The sequence below is a fragment of the Gekko japonicus genome, unplaced genomic scaffold (assembly GCF_001447785.1).
Source record: "Gekko japonicus isolate JY-2015 unplaced genomic scaffold, Gekko_japonicus_V1.1 scaffold2216, whole genome shotgun sequence".
Taxonomy (NCBI): Eukaryota; Metazoa; Chordata; class Lepidosauria; order Squamata; family Gekkonidae; genus Gekko; species Gekko japonicus.
The window spans coordinates 210330-231996 of record NW_015163154.1 but is presented as its reverse complement, the minus strand read 5'-3'; the positions used below and the strand labels follow the sequence as shown (position 1 = coordinate 231996).

General features: G+C 42.6%; 1 protein-coding gene across 1 annotated transcript in view; it reads left to right on the top strand.

Annotated features, from left to right (window-relative positions):
- SEMA3D (semaphorin 3D) overlaps window positions 1–21667 on the top strand; it is a 170209-nt gene that overhangs the window by 10579 nt on the left and 137963 nt on the right. Inside the window, exons 2-3 of the mRNA XM_015407058.1 lie at window positions 491–651; window positions 19590–19652. Of these exons, the coding sequence (XP_015262544.1) occupies window positions 491–651; window positions 19590–19652 (224 nt within the window). The remainder of the gene's footprint in view (window positions 1–490; window positions 652–19589; window positions 19653–21667) is intronic.

The window sequence follows — 21667 nt, the reverse complement described above, 5'->3', positions numbered from 1 at the left end:
TTGTTTAACATGTCTGTCTTTTTAGAACACATCTGAGCAAGGTCACCATATCTCGTGGTAGTGAACTCCATTGTGAAGAGAGACTCCATAACCTACAGCCAATCAATTTTATTGAGTGATCCAAAGTTGTAATAGACAGGGAGGGAAATTTGTCTCCATTGTTTATATACTGCACATAATTATTGGATAGACTTTTGTCATAGTCACCCTACTGTGTTTTTGTCTAAATTAAAACCCAAACTGTTCCTGCCTTTCATTCTAAGAAACATATAGTACCCCCTTGCAACATAGGATTAAATGGGGATTGTGGTGTTTGAACGTCCTAAAAACTGCACTGTGCTTAACCGCACACTGCCTCTCCCAATCCTCTGGTAAGTTTTCCTTACCAGCAAATATCATGCAGAGTTCATATATTTGTAGAAGACATCACTGAGCCATGTGTATACATTTTTACATTTTTGTTATAAAGATTTTCTTCCTTCTCTCACAGACTTGCTGCTTTCCAACAGCTGCATTCCATTCCTGGGTTCAGTGGAGGGGCTGGATTTTCGAACTCTGCTGCTGGATGAGGAGAGGGGTCGGCTGCTGCTCGGCAGTAAAGACCACATTTTCCTGCTCAGCTTGGTTGATATAAACAAAAATGTAAAAAAGGTCAGTTTCGTTATTTTTGTATCGTTTGTCTGATAAATTGCTTTGCATCCCTACCTCATGGACTGAAGAGAAAACAAAGCCTGAAGAGTAAAAGGATTTACAGGGCAGTTCTAAACTGAATTACACCCTATCAGGCCCAGTGACTTCAATTGGCTAATTTAGGACTCTGTTTAGGATTACATGTATTATGAGAGTTAACTCCACATGATACCCTATTATCAACTAATAAGCTATGTACAGGTTTACTTTGGCCAAGTTGTTTGATCCTTCACTGTAGCCACGTAGGATAATCACAGTTTTGAAAACTAGCTAGTGATTTCTGACAGCAAATTGTGTGCATCACTTAGCAGTGAAATTAAGGCAAAGCCAGGCTGCTGGCATTGCCCTTGCACTCAGCCCAGCCAAGAGGGGGAGGAGGAGGAACTCACTCTCTTGCCTTCCCCCCCCCCCCACACACACACAGAAGGAAGCTTCTTTTCTAGGCAAGAATGGTAGCAGCAAGAGCTTGCTGCAAGCTGATTTGGCAGTAATAGAGAAGGAGCATACTCAGCAAAGATCAATTCCTGTGTGCTTCCACGGCTCTCTGTGTCTTTTCCCTTTCTGTGACCACTTGCCTTCTCTGAGCTCTCTTCTCTCTTTCTCTGCCCATTTGTATGCATGTGTACTGGTGTGGGGGGGGCAAGAAACACAGCCTGCCTGTGACCCAGACGGAGTCTACTGTGGCACAAAGAGAATGGGTTCGACATGCTGGGAATGGGCCAGGGCCAGGAATGTTGCTCCTAGGGTTGCCAAGTCGTACTTATGAATTAGCGGGGGGAGTCCTGGACCTCTCTGGTAGTCGTCTGGTGCGCGCAAAGTGTGCACGCCGCGATGACGACACCCGGAACGTGCCTGACACGATGAGGTCACCTCCGGGTTCTGTTGGTAAGGCTTATTCTCTTGCCTCGTGGATAGCCCTGGACTGTGGGGTTATATCTATGGTGTCTATTGTTATTGGTTTTTAACTGTTTCATATCTTAATATATATTTTTGGAGGCCAACTTGGGCCCAAAGGCAGGATATAAATATTATAAATAAGTCATCATTGGGTCCTGCTGTCTCCTCTTAACCTCCAGTACTGGAAGTGTTTCTCACTGGCAAAAAAAGTCACCTTTAAACCAAGGCTGACATTCAGGTAGCACCTGGAGATCTCCCACTATTACAATTGACCTCCATGTGATTGAGATCAGTTCCTCTAGAGCAAATGGCTGCTTTGGAGTGTGCAAAAAAACCAGGTGCTGGTGGATGCATATGGGGGGGGGGGGGAAGGTAGCCTCACCTAGTGTGCAAAAAACCCCTCGCATCGGCCCTGGAAATACCTGGAGATTTTGGGGGTGGACCCTGGGAATAACGGGGTTTGGGAAGGGGAGGGACTTTATCAGGGTATAATGCCATAAAGTCCACACTTTAGAAGAGAGAAAGAAAGCCTTCCCTCAATTGGCTAAGAGCTCCTCCCCCTCCTCTGGGGAGGAGGGGAGGGAAAAAGCCAGAGAGAGGGGGCAAATGACGTATCATGGGACTTTTAAGAAGACCAGCAACATTTTATTCCAGGTATGAGAGACAGAGTCTCCTGTGTTTAGGATCAAAAACAATTTATTTCAGGCATGAGAGAAAGTCTCCTGTGTTTAAGAACAAAAAGTTTTATTCCAGCATGAGAGAGAGAGTCCTGTGTTTAAGACCAAAAACATTTTATTCCAGGTATGAGAGACAGAGTCTCCTGTGTTTAGGATCAAAAACAATTTATTTCAGGCATGAGAGAAAGTCTCCTGTGTTTAAGAACAAAAAGTTTTATTCCAGCATGAGAGAGAGAGTCCTGTGTTTAAGACCAAAAACATTTTATTCCAGGTATAAGCTTTTGTGGGCAAGCACACTTCTTCTTCAGATGGGGGGAGGGGTGGGGAGGGATGAGGGAATCCCATGGCACTTGGAGAGATCCCCCTTTGCCTTTCTAACAGGGGGGAGGGAAACCTAACAGCACAGCTTGCATTCCTTATTAGTGAAAGGGAGTAAGAGTACACCAGCACCTTAATGACTAACAAAATTTGTGGCATGGCATGAGCTTTCATGAATCACTGCTCACCTCTTCATATACAGCTGGAATGTGAGTCCATCTGCCCTTATATCTTAGAGAGTAAAGTGATTTCAGATGCCAAATGACAATAGTAGGCATTGGTAATGAGAGAAGAAACCTAAGTCTCAATTCAGTCTAGTAGTTTGCATTGTCTTGAGCTTTGTGATCAGTTGCAATAATTCAGCACTCTCTTTCTAACCTCCTGTTGAAATTCCTTTGTCAGAGAACCGCTACTCTTAGGTCAGCAACTGAATACCTTGGATTCCTGGAAGGTTAAAATGTTTCCCTGCTGGCTTTCAAATGTTGTGGTTTCCAATAGTAGAAACAGTCCAGTAGCACCTTTAAAGCTTAACAAAATTGTGGTAGGGCATGTGCTTTTGTGAGTCACTGCTCACTTCTTCAGACTTATTTCCATTTATTCCTTGCATCCTCCTGGGCTGAATCCTCCTGTACCAAACTGAGACCTAGGTTTCCTGTCTCATTACCAATGCTGATATCTCCACCCGTCTGCATATCATACCTCATCCAATCATTCCTGTTATTGGCATTCGGCATCTGAAATCATCTTTATAAAGTTTATATCTCTGGTACCTTGTGTTACATTTTATGGCACATATGGCCTGGCCCAAAAAAGTGACATTTATGTCAGATCCGGCCCTCGTAACAAATGAGTTTGACACCTCTGGTTTAAACCCTTTCAAATAAAGCTGAATTATGGTGATCATTAGAAATGTAGTGGAAATAAGTATTTGTGCAGCGGTGATTAGTCAACTTGAACAGCTGCTATGGGAAGGGTTGACCAACTCAGTGAATAAACCAGAGAAGCTAATGATGTGCTACTGATATGCTGAACACTATCAAAATATAAAATAAAGATAGATGGGTTTGTGTCAGGGGTGGTTTGAAATCTACCCATAATGTGGTTAATGTTGTTTCCAGTTTACCCACAAAATTACTCTCCCAAGTTAATTGGCATAACCATAATGATAGACTACAGAAGGTAAAATAATTCTTTAAGAATCTTGGGTGGGGGGAGTTAAGTACATTTGGAATATTTCTCTTGAGATATGGCTTGTTGCTTATTCATATAGCAGTTTTTGATTCCACACTGCTCAGACAGGAGAATAAACAGGATAACAAGCTATTCCAATTATCACTGTGGAATTACTTGGGAGATCCATCAATGACTGCTGTAATGGATTTGCTATCAAGGAGCAGCAAAACATTGGCAGACTGCCAACATTCAGGCACTGTGAGTGCTAGGAGCCTCAACTACATCTGGCCAAAATGATAAACAGATAAAATTCCCAAGAACCTTTTTGACACAAGCTGTTTTGGTCTCCCACTTGCACATACAGTGATGACAGATCATACGGTATTGCTCTTTGGAGCATCTTGGTTTTGAAACCTGCATTTGGAGACAGGAAATTGTGTGTTATTAGAGTGCTGTGTAAATGTATTATTCCCAATGGAAAGACCTTTCACTTCCCTTTTATGGCTGCATTCCTTGTGCTTTCCCAAAACAATGAACAATCCAGAAATGTTGTTTATACATACAATGATAAAAGCCAGCTATATTGCAAAGCAAAAGAAAAGGGTTCCATGTAACAAAATTGAACAAGAACAGGAATAAAATGATATCAAGAGTGCTGTGAACATAATGCAGACATTCAAAATGCCATGGGCTAAAAAGATCATGTCAAATCATGACAGAATGCCTGAGGTGGTTTGCTGAAGTAGCGACCTACGAACTCAACATGCCAAATACATGTGCTAACTTTTGCGACTGAACAAATGTAGCAGATGTAAACAGAACTCTCTTTGCTGAGTGTATCATGCAGATTACAAAGGGGTAGGCATGTTATTCTGTGATGGCAAAATAAAACAAAAATCCAATGCAATGAATGGGAGCAGATGCCCACTAGTTAAGATAACATATTGGAGATTTCAGCCTTGAATGAAAAACAATGAATATCGGCCCTGGTCACACGGGAGGTTTTGGCCCGGAAGAGAGACGGATCGGGGGCACAGCAAACGGGCACGATCACACTGCAACATCTGGGAAGCGACGCGCACCGGTCCCCGATCCGTCACTTCAGGCCAAAAACGCGCATTTAAAAAAAACCTAGGAAAAAGTAGCACCTACCTAAAACGCCTGTCTTCAGAAGCATTCGAGGCTCCCGGGCGAACTGCGCATGTGCACACATGCGCAGCCAGCTGCCTCGCTCTCCCTTCCGTGACTTCCCCCCCAACATCTGATTGTGCTGGGGAGCAACTGCACGGCGGCTCAGGGGATCTGTCTGATCCCGCCGCCGTGTGTCTCTTTTGGTGCGACTCTAAAAAGTCGCACTTTGACCGCGTCAATTTCCCCCGTGTGACTGGGGCCATTGATTGCAGAAAAGATATGCTCGCTTTGATGTCCCAACCATAAAGAACCCAGGGTGTGGGTGTGTGTGGGTGTGAAATGAATGTTTGTCACTGGGACCTTTAGTAAACAGAAGTGCTGTACAGCTGTTGCTAAGTGTGCACACATGGTGGATTCCCTTTGGATTGCTAATTGGAATTGGAAGTGGATTACTATATATACATATTGGAAAAGTGGTGAAGTCCTGGGAGTCTTCCTAGGGGAACAATGCATAGCTACAATTTACAGTTTTTAGATTTTTTTTGAGGATTCTTTCAAGGATTTATGCAGTGTCCCTACGTTGGAGTATCATTTGAAGGACTGGTTTGATGTTCATATTTGAACATTTGTATGTGATTATTTGTATGTAATTATGACATTTATATGATTATGACTGTGAGTATTAATCATGATTAAATTAAGCAAGGAAGATTGATACAGTATCAGAAAGTATATTAGTAAATTTATTACGGTGACTTTTGTTCTATTTATAGCGTTTCATTTCCGTGATCCTCTCTCTTCCATTCGTCCTAAGTGAGACAGGCATTTATTATAACAATCACAGTGGAGTGTTATTCCTCCTTAAAGGAATCCTCATCATATATGTCTTCTCCTGAATTCTGTTACACAGGGCACATTCTATCTTAGTAATAAAGTAATGATTCTGAAAGCTACTTTGTTGAAAGTGACAAAGTCCTCCTTATAATTTGTTCTATCACTTTCACTTTATTTAGGTTTAACAGCCCATAAGCCATACACCAAGACAACATTTAAGAATTAAAAACAACAGCAAAGAAGAATTTAGCCACATGAACTGTACAGGCTTTACAAAAGCCACTCAGAAACAATCTTAATTTATGGGTATCAGAAGTGGCTAGATATTTTGACTTCCGTTTTTTGGTGAGCTAATGGCAGCCACGTCCCCTGGGAGCTCCAAGGGATGTGATTCATGAACCAGCGGCTAGAGAGGGGGTGCGATTGTATGCGCCCCCCAGGGCCCCTTGCAATGGGTCCCTAGCCATGAGGTGCTGAGGGTCACCTCTCCCCCGGCTTGCTGCCAGTGGATTGAGGCGCCCCATGCCCCGACGGTCTCTTTGCTGTGTTCCAGAAATGGACACAGCTACGCACACCGGGACAAGCGATTGGAGGTCGGGCGGCAAGCATACCTGTTGGCAAGATCCTTTTGATCTACGTATGAAGTGTGAGTTGAGTTGAAAAGAAAACACTAGAGTAATGGCTTGAAGTCCCCCAAAATAAGGGGGAGGAGGGAACTCTCCCCCTAGACAAAGAAGTGAAATCCAAAGCATTTGCGGGGGGGGGGTGGAGCTAAAAGCAACAATGGACTATAGTTCAGAGCTTACAAGAAGCATTTAAGTAACTAAGCAGGCACTCGGGACTTTTGCAGCTTTTATAAAATAAACATCCTTAAAAATGGCAACGGAAAGCGGAGAAGGAGATGTAAATTAAATTTAACTCTTCTTCAGGAAGTGTGAGTCCTGCCGGTCAGGTCAGGTGACCTGATAACCATAGACTCTTCCTAACTGTGAACTGATATGGCGATCCCTGCTGGTGCAAAAAAAAAAAAAGGCATTTGTAAAAGGATAGAGTCAACACCAGAGAATCAACTACATGGCTTCAAATGGAAAAGGCTACCAATCTGAAGACTAACGGAGTTCCATGATATTAAGACTGCATGGGAGAATCTAAAACAGGCTTAATGTTGCTTCAGAACCGGTTGCAGATTAAAAGCGTCTATAAAGTGAATGGATATGAACTATGGACATATCCAGAGTATATAAAGAAGATAATCTGCTCGGTGAGACGGTAGCCAGATTCTCCAGGAGACAATTAGACTATACAACTTAAAGCAATATAACTACCTTTACAATTGAAGATATGAACAAAAAGGAAAGATTTGACTCTGTCCAAAGCTGGTCAGCTATTGCTGAAACAATAAGGACGAACAGGAGAAGAAGATAAAGAGAAGACTGCAACAAAGGAAGAGAAGATGAGACAGCAATTACATTCACTGAAGAAGACTCAATTTTAAGATGGGGGGAGGCCATTAAGTGGGGAACAAAAAGGTTTAAAGAAAAAAGAGATGCTGATGTTTCCTGATGTTTGCACTAGCGAATTTCATTTATGCTCTTGTATGTCTCTGTATATAGTCAGATTTGCTGGGATTGATCATAGAAGCGACACCTTGATTGTTCACCTTCAACGTTAACAAATATTAACTGTTTAAAAAGCTAATTCTGTAAGCATGTATGACCTTCATCTTTTGAGTTTTTAGTGGTTTTCTTTAGTTTCTCCCATAGTTTATAGATTCCCCTCCCTTGATTTCTTGTAGTTTTTTAGAAAGTGCAATAAAAAATTCAGCCCTTTTGGGGCTGTTAAAAAAAGAAGAAGAAGAGGCTAGATATTTTAACAACCATTTCACAAGAAATTTCTCCCTGGCAATAATGTGATGGGGCAATAAAAGAAAACATCAACCATTGACAAGGAGCAATCACAAAAAAAAAATTGTCTGACAAAATCCCAGCAAAACACCCCGTCTCCTGAGCTATAGGTAGCACAGTACAGCATGCAAGCATATATTAACCATCTTAATTTAGGTATCGTCAGCATATAAAGATAGGATGAGAATTCAAATTCGGCTAAGTGTTTGATTCTCAGGTGGAGTAAGGAACATTTCCGTCTGGCATCATGAAGTAATAGGTTCAAGTAATGTTTTAAAAGTTTCTTAATAATTAGTACTCTTTCCTTCTGTACCAGAGAGGTTTAAGATCTCATAGGAGCCAGTTGTGCAATTTTAAAATCTATGGTTTTATTCAACCAAGACCAACAGTACTCTTGAGCTGCCTATCGAGTAAGCGCTGGAAGGCTCTCAGCATTAAGTAACCTATATCTAAAATTTATTGTGGCTTTCCAAATTAAAGTAGAAATTTTTGGAAGACCCAGTTCCATGTGCATGTCTGAAAATACTATACATGGAGGTAAGGCAAAAATTATATGCAAAAAAGAAATATGAAGTTTGTCAAGTAATGCATCTGGACCTGAGAAACATATTTGAGTGCCATATAGCATGCAAGGTAAAACATATAGGCTGCCAACAATGCTGGTATAAACTGCCTTGGATTTAAAAAAAAAATCCTTAAGTGCTAACAATGGCAGTTCAATTTTATCTTTAATATACTGAATATGCTTAAATCTGGATAGATCTGACCTGAAGACAATCCCCAGATATCTAAATTAATTGACTGCTTGTATGGAGTGTGTGCCAATTATCCGCCTTTTGATTGGATTTTTTTTTTAGATTTGGCAAAATCATGTTTTTACATTTGTCATAATTGATCTCTAAAAGTTTGTTTCAGCAGTAGGCTATAAAAATCTTTTATAGATCTCTACAGATCTGGAAAGCAGTACTGGGTCAGCCACGTCTAATAAGGCAGGAACTGAACAGCCTTCCAGACAAGGTGCATGGATAAGAATATCCCATAAATTATGCACAAAATCATTCAAAAATAGATTAAACGGTGGGGGAGGCCTCTATTTAAGGAAGCACCTTGGCAGAGGCACGAGCCTCTGGCACGAGCCGAAGGGTGAGCTAAAGGGCTCTTTGCCTGTGGCTCTTAGCCTAGGGACTCTTAGACTAGGGGCGCTGTAAGAAGCCCAAAAAGAGCCAGAAAGACAAGGCCCTAGGCTCTTTGTCTTTCCCGTAAAATAATTTGACTTGATAACAAAACCCACATAAATACCAAGGGTTTAAAAGGGGGATTATATTTATTTATTTTAAAAGAATTATGAAGCCAGAATGCCAGCAGGGGGTTGGGGGCTATCCAGTGTTTTGCACGGAGTGTCACATGTATGACTATCTGCCCACTGGGCAGAAGTCTTGGGTGTGTCCTCGGTGCAAGGAGCTCCTGGTTCTCAGGGAACGTGTGTGCTCCCTTGAGGCCAAGGTGGCTGACCTGGAGAAGCAGAGACAGTCAGCTAGGCACACAGAAAAGACTCTCGGGGACTTGTTAGCTTCGTCCCACTCTGGATCTGGCAGCCCCGCTGCTGTCAGGGAGCATGAGGGTCTAGGGGAAACAGGGCACCATGCTGAGGATAAGGGGAATGTGCCCTCAGAAGGGACCTCTTCCCCAGCTGGTGAGCGGCTCTCCTTTTGCACCAAGGAACCATCCCTGAGCAGGGTGGGAGGGGGGCTCTTGGTAGTGGGTGATTCGATCCTTAGGCAGGTAGACAGCTGGGTGGCGAACCCGCGTACTGACCGTATGGTGACTTGCCTGCCTGGTGCGAAGGTAGCGGACATTACGCGTGTTTTAGATAGGCTGGTAGATAGTGCTGGGGAGGAGCCAGTGGTCGTGGTGCATGTCGGCACCAACGATGTGGGGAAATGCAGTCGTGAGGTCCTGGAGGAGAAATTTAGGCTGCTGGGCAGGAAACTTAGGTCCAGGACCTCCAAGGTAGCCTTCTCAGAAGTGTTACCTGTTCCACGCGCAGGGCCGGAGAGACAGGCAGAGATCAGGAGTCTCAATGCGTGGATGAGACGATGGTGTAGGGGGGAAGGGTTCAGGTTTGTTAGGCACTGGGATACTTTTTGGAACAAGAGGGAGCTGTACAGGCGAGACGGTCTCCACTTGTCCCGAGAAGGAACCAGGCTGCTGGCACTTAAAATCAAAAAGGTGGCAGAGCAGCTTTTAAACTGAATATTGGGGGAAAGCCGACAGGAGATGAAAAGTCTCTGGTTCGGGTTGGCTCATCTGAGAGAGGTGAGGGGGTACCGGTTGCTTTTCTACAGGGAGGTGGATTGAAATTGTCCACAGAGGCCATGGCTGGTGACATGGACTGCCGGACAACGACTCGAGATAGCAAGAGGAAGGATGCAGGCTTAACTTGTAAGGGAAATTACAGCTGTTTCTATACAAATGCTAGAAGTGTCCGAGGTAAAATCGGGGAGTTGGAGTGCTTGGTGTCGGAGGGAAAAATAGACATTGTGGGTATTTCTGAAACTTGGTGGGATGAGGAAAATCAGTGGGACACAGTGATTCCCGGTTATATATTATATCGGAAGGATAGGGGGGGAAGGGTTGGAGGTGGGGTAGCTCTGTATGTCAGAGAGGGTATAAAGTCTAGAAAGATTGAGAGGCTAAGTGAATTGGATTCGCTTCTGGAAGTTCTATGGGTTGAAATAGGGGGGCCAAAAGGAAACTTAACACTGGGAGTTTGTTATCGCCCACCAGATCAAAAGATAGAGGAGGATTATAAAATGATGAATGCCTTAAAGATAGCAACTAGACAAAAACACTGTGTAATAATAGGTGATTTTAACTACCCACACATTGATTGGGTCAATATGTGTTCTAGTCGGGAAAAAGAGATTGAGTTTCTAGACACTCTAAATGACTGTGCTATGGAGCAGATGGTCACGGAACCTACCAGGGGAGAGGCGATCCTTGATTTGGTCCTAAGTAACACTCAAGACCTGGTGAGAGATGTAAAAGTGATTGCACCGCTTGGAAACAGTGATCATAATGTTGTTGAGTTCATCATTTGTACAAATAGAGAATTGGCCAAAAAGACTCACACAACCATTTTTAACTTTAAAAGGGGTAATTTCTCTGATATGAGGGGACACGTGGGGAGGAAACTGAAAGGAAAAGTAGAAAGGGTCAAAACAATTGGGGAAGCTTGGGATCTATTTAAAACTACGATCCTAGAAGCTCAAAAAATATATATTCCGCAGGTTAGGAAAGGCACAAACAGGTATAGGAAAAAGCCTGCATGGTTAACAAACAGAGTAATGGAGGCTGTAAAAAGTAAAAAGAATTCCTTTAAGCAGTGGAAAGCTAGTCACAGTGAGGCTGATAAAACGGAACACAGGCTATGGCAAATAAAATGCAAGTCTGAGGTCAGGCAGGCAAAAAGGGAATATGAGGAGCATATAGCAAAAAACGTAAAAACCAACAATAAAACTTTCTTCAAATACATTAGAAACAGGAAACCAGCCAGGGAGGCAGTGGGGCCCTTGGACGACCAAGGGGTAAAAGGAGTATTGAAGGATGATAGGGAAATGGCTGAGAAGCTAAATGCATTTTTTGCCTCCGTCTTCACTGTGGAAGATGAGAAGTGCTTGCCCACTCCAGAACCACTGATTTCAGGAGGGGTGTTGGAAGACCTGAGTCAGATTGAGGTGATGAGAGAGGAGGTCCTAAAACTGATAGACAACTTAAAAACTGAAAAATCACCAGGCCCAGATGGCATACATCCGAGAGTTCTGAAAGAACTCAAATGTGAACTTGTAGATCTCCTGACAAAGATATGTAATCTTTCCTTAAAATCTGCCTCCATTCCTGAGGATTGGAAGGTAGCTAATGTCACTCCCATCTTTAAAAAGGGTTCCAGAGGAGATCCGGGAAATTACAGGCCAGTCAGTCTGACGTCGATACCGGGTAAATTGGTGGAAACCATTATTAAGGAAAGAATTAGTAGGCACATAGATGAACAAAACCTATTGAGGCAGACTCAGCACGGTTTCTGTAAGGGAAGATCTTGTCTCACTAACCTGTTAGTGTTCTTTGAGGGGGTGAACAAACATGTGGACAAGGGGGATCCAATAGATATTATTTACCTTGACTTCCAGAAAGCTTTTGATAAAGTTCCTCATCAAAGGCTCCTAAGTAAGCTCAAAAATCATGGGATAGAAGGACAAGTCCTTTTATGGATCAAAAACTGGCTAGTTCATAGAAAACAGAGAGTGAGTGTAGGTGGGCAATTTTCTCAGTGGAGGGTGGTAAGCAGTGGGGTACCGCAGGGATCAGTACTTGGTCCACTGCTTTTTAACTTGTTCATTAATGATTTGGAGATGGGAGTAAGCAGTGAAGTGGCTAAATTTGCGGATGATACAAAGTTGTTCAGGGTGGTGAAAACCAGTGAGGATTGTGAGGCACTCCAAGGGGATCTGTCAAGGATGGGCGAGTGGGCGTCAACATGGCAAATGGGGTTCAATGTGGCCAAGTGCAAGGTGATGCACATTGGAGCCAAAAATCCTAAATATAAATACACATTGATGGGGTCTGAACTGGCAGAGACTGAGCAAGAGAGAGATCTTGGAGTTGTAGTGGATAACTCACTGAAAATGTCGAGACAGTGTGTGACTGCAATAAAGAAGGCCAATGCTATGCTGGGGATTATTAGGAAGGGTATTGAAAACAGATCAGCCAATATCATAATGCCCCTATATAAATCAATGGTGAGACCTCATTTGGAATACTGTGTGCAGTTCTGGTCACCACACCTTAAAAAGGATATTATAGCTTTGGAAAAAGTGCAGAAAAGGGCAACTCGAATGATAAAAGGGTTGGAACACTTTCCCTATGAGGAAAGGTTAAAGCGCTTAGGGCTCTTTAGCTTGGAGAAACGACGACTGAGGGGTGACATGATTGAGGTTTATAAGATTATGCATGGGAAAGAGCAGGTAAAGAAAGAGGTACTTTTCTCCCTTTCTCACAATACAAGAACTCGTGGGCACTCCATGAAACTGCAGAGCGGTCGGGTTAGAACGGATAAAAGGAAGTACTTCTTCACCCAAAGAGTGATTAACACATGGAATTCACTGCCACAGGAAGTGGTGGCGGCTACAAGCATGGACGGCTTCAAAAGGGAATTAGATAAGCATATGGAGCAGAGGTCCATCAGTGGCTATTAGCCACAAGGTATAGCTAGGGGCTCTGGGGCAAGTGATGCTCTGTCTTCTTGGTGCTTGGGGGGGGTCAACAGTGGGAGGGCTTCTAATGTCCTGGCCCCACTGGTGGACCTCCTGATGGCACTGGTATTTCTGGCCACTGTGTGACACAGAGTGTTGGACTGGATGGGCCTTTGGCCTGATCCAACATTGGCGTCTCTTATGTTCTTATGTTCTTACTACTGCTTCTTTTTTGTGTGTAGGTATTTGTGAGTGTGTGTGTGTGCTTGCATGCCTGGAGGTCATGGCAACTTCTGGTGACCCCTACTGGGGGCTTAGACATTTTTCAGACAGGTGGCTTGATAGCCTGCCTCTGCATCCTAAGCCCTGGTATTCTTTGGCGGTCTCCCTTCCAATTACTTGCCAGGGTTGGCCCTGCTTAGCTTCTGAGATCTGACAAGATTGGGCTTGCCTGAGCTATCCAGGTCAGGGCCATTTGACTACTTCTTGATGGGCTACAGGTTTCCAGTGTGGAAGCTGCTGAAGATTAATTTCAAAGGCCATGTCTGATTCCTTTTCAGGTTTCTTGTATAGATTCCTGAAATGTGTTCCCCAAGTAGGTGTTGATATAGGGGCTGTAACTTCCATTCTTGGTTTCAATATTGGAATAATTAAATGCCACAGAGAAGTATAAGATTTTTTCCTTTGCATCCATTATTATGTTTTCCCAAAGAGATCTCATGACTTGTCCCCTTTTCCTACTCTGTTTTGGGCTGTATAAGTAGGTATCTTGATTTTTTCTGTCTGAAGAGCCTATATTCAACCCAATTTTTGGCCTTCCTTTAGTTGGAATCAATCCAGCTCTTATTACAACTATGAGAGATACTAGATTTTCTAGCCTCTAAGCTGCTAAAAAACAAAACAAAACCCTGAATTAAATGGATGAATAAGTGTAGTCATGTTTGACAATGCCAACTGACAGTCTTGAACTCTGACAATTCTTTATTTTAAATGGAGGGCTTCTATGGAATGAAATATTTATACAGCAGCCTCTGCTGAACTCCCATTCCATATTCGCCTAGGTGGACATATCTTTAGCTTGGTCTGATCAATGTCCTGGTCCAATTCAGTTCCAGTATTTATCTTCATGGAAATAGGTTGATCGTAGTTTACTCCATGATCACACACCTTAAACTCAAGTACTTTTGAAAAATAAGAATTATCAATTAGTGAGTAGTCAATCACATTTGCTCCCTGTAATGAAACAAAAAAATCTCCAAAGGGGTCGACAGTACAATTCCCATTAATTATTGATAGCGATAATTTAGATGTCAAAATTATCCATCTGTCCCCTGCATTATTAATACCCCTGTCTTTGGACTGCCAAGTTCCTGGCTTGACATCATAGGGTGTGATTGCACACACAATTAGCCGCGCCATAGGCATGAATGCTGGGTGGATTTAAAGGGTGCGATCAGACACAAACATCTGGGAAGCACCCCGCACCCATCGGCAACCCGGCAACCCATTTTGCTCCACTGCAGAAGTGGAGTAAAAAGACACCAGGGAAAGTCCAATAGCAAATGGGTTTCTACGGGCCACAGACAGACTTTCCCCTGTCTGATTGCTCCAGCATGCTCTCATGGCATCGGGATGGTCTGATCAGGCCAATCCCGACTCCGTGCTGCTGTTTCCCCCCCCCTTCTCAGTATGCGCATCATTACAGACTTCATAGGGAGCCCTCAGTGCAGAGATGCGATTCATCGATTCCTCGTTTAAGTGCATTGGAAACAAACAGCAAAAAAAAAAAAAAACGACTCACCCTTGACTGCCAGTTTGGTGTAGTGGTTAGGAATGCGGACTCTAATCTGGGAGAACCAGGTTTGATTCCACACTCCTCCACATGTAGCTGCTGGTGTGACTTTGGGTCAGTTACAAGTTCTTTCAGAGCTGTTCTCTCAGGAGCAGTTCTCAAAGGAACTCTCTCAGCCCCACCTACCTCACAGGGGGTCTGTTGAGGGGAGGGGAAGGGAAAGGAGATTGTAAGCTGCTCTGAGACTCCTTTGGGTAGTGAAGGGTGGGGTATAAATCCAATCTCTTGCTCTCTTCTTCTTCTATTGCCAGATTAAAAAAGCAGTAGGCAGGATAAACTGTTTACCAGTTTTGTTGGATACAAAGTAAATTAATCCTCCTTGTGGTCACCCCTTTATTTTTTTTGGTGGGAAGATGTAAAGAGTGACATCCACTTAAGTCACACGAGTTAGAAAGCTGGGATTCTTGTACCATAATACAGTCATAGTTATTCAAAATGGGGAAAAATACAGGATCAAAATTGCTCCATTTCTAGCCAGCCATGTTCAGTTTATATTTGACAGCTTTCTGAAATTAGCACTGGATTCATTTTTTCATCCTAAAAAATCACTCCTATTAACTGCTCTATTGGACACAAGAACATTAGATAATATAACTTCTGGCAAAGGGGGGATTAAAAGGTATTAGTCATCATGTTTGGCAAAAATTCTTTACTCAATAGATTGACTGGGTCTGTGAGTTAATTTCTTTTCTGTTGAGAGATTTGCAAGTACTTAATTTTCTGTAGTGGAGGAGTTACCTACTATGTCCTTACTTAAACATATGGCATTAGATAGAAAGGATTCCAACCTGAAGAGGTCTGGACAAGCCATCGAATTGTCTATAAATGAGGATGGCCAATTATCACTTAGAGGTTTAAAGGGTAGATGGTTCAACCATATCATCTTCCATGCTAGTAAATAACAAAGGTTCCATAACTGCCAAGGGAAATTCTAAGGTGCCCATAGAAGTCCTGCCTTGGGTAATAGGCATTACCCTTTGGGGGAGCACACTTGGTTGAAGAAAGGTGGTGTTCAAATCAATGAGTTCTTTATGAAGGGTCTGTTTTATTGCTGTTTCAAGGATATTTGTAGAACCCCTTGGGCCAGGAAAGGATGGTAGTGTTTGAACCCTATCCACTCCCATCTTTCAAAGGAAGATGTTCAGAGATCCAGCACTAGATCATAAATTCTGCAAAGATGTCTTTATCCAAAGTTGAAGAGATCTTCATCTGTTTCTCCTGAAAGAAGACTCCCAAAGGGTTAACTTTGTTAAATGGTCTCACTAAATTGGCTTGGGAGTTTGTTGTGCCTGGGGAAATTGATGAGTCAGCAACTCTATTGTTTAGAGTGTAAGTTATGGATGGCAGGATGATTGCACCTGTTACAGCTGTAGGCTTAGGAAAACCATATCTGCCCTCCTATTGCTGCTGACAGTTATCAGCTGCCATGCTGGTTCCTCAAGGAAAACCCACTTTGGAAAAATTTCTGAAGAGGAAAGAAATTTACTCATTTTGGAAAACATGTAAGGAATTGTAGTACTACCAAAGGTCAGCAGAACTCTAGTTCCAAGCTTTACAAGTGGTAGTGTTTCTACACTTTACAAGGTCAAGAGAGCTGATGTCCGTCTGTAGCAGCTGATTCAGTGAACAGAGAGTTATTCTTTGGTTAACCCACCTTCCTTTATTCAGCTGATAGGAAATAACAAAGTGATTTGATTACTCTGTAGCCCGTGCGTTGAACTTTCTAAGAGCTTTCTCAGGCCATTCTCACTCACCGCCAGAAAAAAAAGTTTGCTCATTACTCATCCCTTTAGCCAAAGAGTTACAGTTGTGATCTGGGTTGTTTGTACACTCAGTTCCTGTCATATAAGCAGAAGGGGAGAGAGAAGATAAATCTGCAATGTTCTTAGTAAGGGCCCATGAAATAACTGGTAACCTTGTCAAATTTTCTTGAAATATAATTAAGCTGCTGATAGATAGCTATAGCAGTTTCCTCAATAAGAAGGCAATGGTCACCTACAAACTTTAATTTTAAAAAAATCCTTACAAAAGTATCCTGGTTCTTTAGCACCAGGAGTATTCCCTTTCAAATTAGGGGGAGATGGGCAGCTGTTGGCTGATTTTTCCTTTGTTTTATTATGCATGACTGTATATTTATAGAGTTTTATTTTATTGTCTTAAATTCAGTTTTATGAATGTTATATTTAAGCATGGCATTCTATGGCTTGTTGTCGTAATAAATGCTTCTTTCATTCATTCATTCCCCCCCCCCAAAAAAAAAAACACCCTTTGAATATCTGAAGAATAACCTTCTGGAAAGGATCAGGTGGGTAGCTGTGTTAGTCTGATGCAGCAGAACAAAAGTTGAGTCCAGTGGCACCTTTAAGACCAACAAAGTTTTATTCAAGGTATAAGCTTTTGTGTGCATACACACTTCTTCAGATATAATAAAATGGAAATTATCAGTCCACACATATAGGCAGAGGGTGAGCAGTGAATTAGTATATAGGATAATGAAGATGTTTAACGAATTCAAGGACCAAACAGGAATAACAAGCTTAGTTTATATGGTTACCATTTGTTTGGGTTTAATTCTGGGGGAAAACATAGTGAAGGAAATAACTATGTCAAAATCAGAGATTTATGGGCAGATATATCCTTAATTGTGGAATGCTGAGAGTAATTAATTGAGGCCCTGCCATTAAACTCCATATGTCTCCTCTCAAGCATGGAGGAGACTTTACAGCATCTTCTTTAAAGTGGGATGATTGGCTGTGTAGAGTTAACTTCCCTGTCCCCAGACTAGAGAAATACATTCCAATTTACCATTCCAAATTACATTACATTCTACTATCCATTATGTTACATTGCAATCTACTATCTATATATCTAATAGCCAAGGCACCCCCCGCATGTGGATATCTAAACCCACACATCAGGAGCACCTGGGGGGCAGGGAGATTTTCCTGCACATTTGGGGCAATCCCCAGATGTGCAGAAAAATCTAAAAATGGTAAAAAAAAAACTATAGGGGGGATACTTAAATCCCTGCTGCTGGGGAGGGAGGGGGGGTAGGAGAAAGCTTGGCAGGCCGGCCTCGCTGCCGCCACTGGGGGGGAGGAAGGGGGGAGGGAGAAGGCTGGGCTCACCTGCTGCCGTGTTTCCTGCTTCTGCAGGCTGGGAGCTGTGGGGAATACTTCCCCCCCCCGCGAGTATTGCGGCTCCCGTCTCTTTTTCTAATCTATTATTCCAAATAAGAAATAAAATAACATAAAATAAAGAGGATGTATGGCCCTTCTAGAGGATTTCTGAGCTCTTATGAAAGAGCATGTAGAGTTTGCTCCCCCCTTTATCTAGGTCTGTCATATAAAGGGCCTTTCCTGAATATTTAAAATATTAAACTGTTCCAAGATGTAGAGGATCATTTATGTTAGCTAGATTAAAAGTGTTACCTTCTCAGGTAAATGGATGGTTGCTATAAGAAGCTTCTTTATAGGTTATGTTTGTGTCAATTGGAGTGAATTGGTACAGTAGAGCATTGTCTTTTGAAATGTGTGTTTTACTTGAATATAAGAGAATTATGGATTTTGCCACTTCTTCAAAGGAGGAAAAATATACCTAATGCAGAGAAACTGAGAGTGCTCTTCGCAGGTATTGAACATAAATCTACTTTGTATGTTGCAAAGTTCTTTTCCTGAGCTATAATAAGATATACTAATATGAATGAATAAATGAGTCTGCATCTGGAGCTGGGTTATGAGGATTATTTTTAACTTTATTGGTGTGACACTGCTCAAGGCCATTGGACTGAATGAGTAGTTCCATTTAAGTACTTAAGCAGTATAGCCCTATCAGGAACCCCTGATGCTGGAGGTGTGCCATACAGCTGGAAAATACTTTGGAAAAAAATACCTGGTGATTTGGGGGTGGAGCCTGGGGAGGGTGGGGTTTGGGAAGGGGAAGGACCTCAGCAGGGTGTAGTGCCATAGAGTCCATCCCCCAAAGCAGACATTTTCCCCAGGGGAACTGATTTATGTTGTCTGGAGTTGTAATTCCAGGAGATATCCAGCCCCCCACCTGGACGTTGGCAACCTCCAGAACAGCATGGGGTCTGTTATTCATATCGCATGGCTGTTCTGCTGGAGGAAGGGGGATAACCAACAAAATCATGTCTTGGCAAGCTTCAGATAGCCCCCTTGAGCACTGGCATCCTCATCCAAATTGGGCAACGCAACTTGTATCTGACAGTGTGGACCCCAAACCCGACCTGTGTGCTTCATAGACAAGAGACATTCCCTCCTATGTGGAAGAGGGATGCTCTTTTGAGATGGAAACTTCTACCCAAAGTTTTCTTTATAAGTACTTAACCTTGTAAAAAATCAGAAGATCTTTACTAAGAAATTTCTAATTGATCTAATGGATTAGATGTACTCGATCAAATTGAGCTAATACTGGGCAATGCTGTCTTGACTTTGCTTAGAAGTAAGTTGCAGTCTAGATGTTGGTTCTCATTTCTGCCTAAGGTGATAGCTGTATGAGTTGTACTAGATAGATAGACCCCTAAACATTAAATGGGAGGGGGGAAGACTTCAGAATGGGGATACCAGATTAAATGAGTGGTGCATTGGGTGTGAGGTGGGCATGTAAGTATGTTGAGCTGTGCTCTTTCTTCATCAGTTATACCCAAAGTTTCCTAAGAGCTGCAGAAAGAAGGGAGGGCTGCTGTGAGTCTGCTGCACTCCTTCCCTCCTGCTCACACAGCTGGAGAAGGGGGTGGAGGAGTGGTCATGATTTAGTCTGTTTTGGAGGCAAGGGATCCAGAGGAATACAATCTAGTGTCATAAAATGTTTAAAGTCTAAAATACTTTTTCTACATACATTGCAGATATTTTGGCCTGCCTCCATGGACAACGTGGAGTTATGTAAGCTTGCTGGAAAGGATGCCCATGTAAGTACAATGCATATGGCTTCCACTGGTGCCCCCACACTATTAAAATACATGTTTGATATATATTTTTAGAGATTCTCATCAACCATAATTTAAAGGCAACAACTTCCATACTAGATTTGATTCCAGTAACACCTTGGAGACTAAAAAGATTTTCAGGGTTTGAGCTTTCAAGAGTCAACGCTCCTTTCGTTAGATCCCTTTGACTCTCAAAAAGTCATACCCTGAACATCTTGTTGTTCTCTTGGGTACTACTGAACTCGAATCTAGCTGTTCTACTGCAAACCAACATGGCTACCCTCTGAAACTAACTTCCACACTGTACACTTTTTGCATTTCATGGCCAGTTGGATCCAATATTCAAATTCTCTCTCTCTGTGTGTAATATATCTGCTGAGGATGAAATCTGGGTTTTAGTTAATAAGAGATTAAGCTGTGTGGTATGGACTTGGAGTGCTGGACCAGCAAGGCACAGGTTCAAATTCCTGTTCAGCTTACAAAGCACAGTGGGTGATGTTGGACCAGAGCAGACTGTATCTTTCTCTTTCACCTATCTCACAGGGTTGTTGTGAAACTAAAATATGGAGATGCCTCTGTAAAGTCCCCTGAATTTGTTGAAGAAGAGACTGTGGCACTCATCGTCAAAATCCTTATATATTATAGAGACAAATATGAAGGCCATGTTGAGATGGTACTTAACACCAACTAAACTAGCGCATATGATACCCACCATGTCGCCGCAGTGCTGGAAACACTGCGGATCTAAAGCAACTTACTTTCACAACTGATGGTCCTGCAAATTTATCCAAAGTTTTTGGACTCAAGTAATAGACTGCATTCACAAAATAACGAACTACAACTTACCTTTTTCGCCGGTTGTTCTTCTCCTCGGATTGTGGCCCTCTGACGGTCCTCCTGAAAAAGTTAAAAAATTAATCAGTATTCTTTCCACAGCAGCTAAAATTCTAATTGCAAGCTTTTGGAAAGATACTAAGGTGCCAAATATAACTCAGTGGTGGTATAAAGTATGGGATTTATTTATGTTGGACAATTTTTCAATTTATCATTCCAATAATCAAAATGAGAGTGACTTTTCTAATCCTCTAAATATCTGGTACCCCATTTTAGATAAAATAGATAAAATAGACATTGACACCTTTGATTGGGAAACCATTTCTAAAGCCAAATACAAATGATTGGTATTTGGTTAGTAAAAAAGAAAAGAAGAAGAAGAAGAGACTGTGGCAGATAAAATTTGCTCACTGTTCTGTTGATTGAGTTTGGAATCATAGAATCATAGAATCGCAGAGTTGGAAGGGGCCATACAGGCCATCTAGTCCAATCCCCTGCTCAATGCAGGATTAGCCTAGAGCATCCCTGACAAGTGTTTGTCCAGCCGCTGCTTAAAGACTGGCAGTGAGGGGGAGCTCACCACCTCCTTAGGCAGCTGATTCCACTGTTGCACAATGCTTACTGTAAAAACGTTTTTCCTAAGATCCAGCTGGTACCTTCCTGCCTTTAATTTAAACCCACTATTGCAAGTCCTATCCTCTGCTGCCAACAGGAGCAGCTCCCTGCCCTCCTCTAAGTGACAGCCCTTCAAATACTTGAAGAGTACCAAGGATCTTCTTTGTGGTCTCTGTGCATCACACCTCTGGGATATAGTGCACCTGCGCCAACCCCGATCGGTATAATGGAAAGCAAAAGGAATTTTCGCGCTTGCTCCCCGGTCATGTGCCGGGCTCCACTGCGCATGACAAAGGGAGGGGCATGGCAATCCCGCTAGTTCTCTTCTGACCGCCGTGCTGGTAGGACTCTGTCTGCCTTGGTCAGTAAAACTATACTTTTTTGGGCCTTTAGGCCTTGTTTTATCCAAATTTAGGAAAGTTTTTTTCAGTTAGATCGTGTTTGTTGGACTTATTTCTCTACCACCCCTTTCCCCCGGCCTATGGCGGCACGGTGGGGTTTCTTTAAATAGTGCTTGGAGTGCGGCAGTAAGATCGCCCCCCAGACGG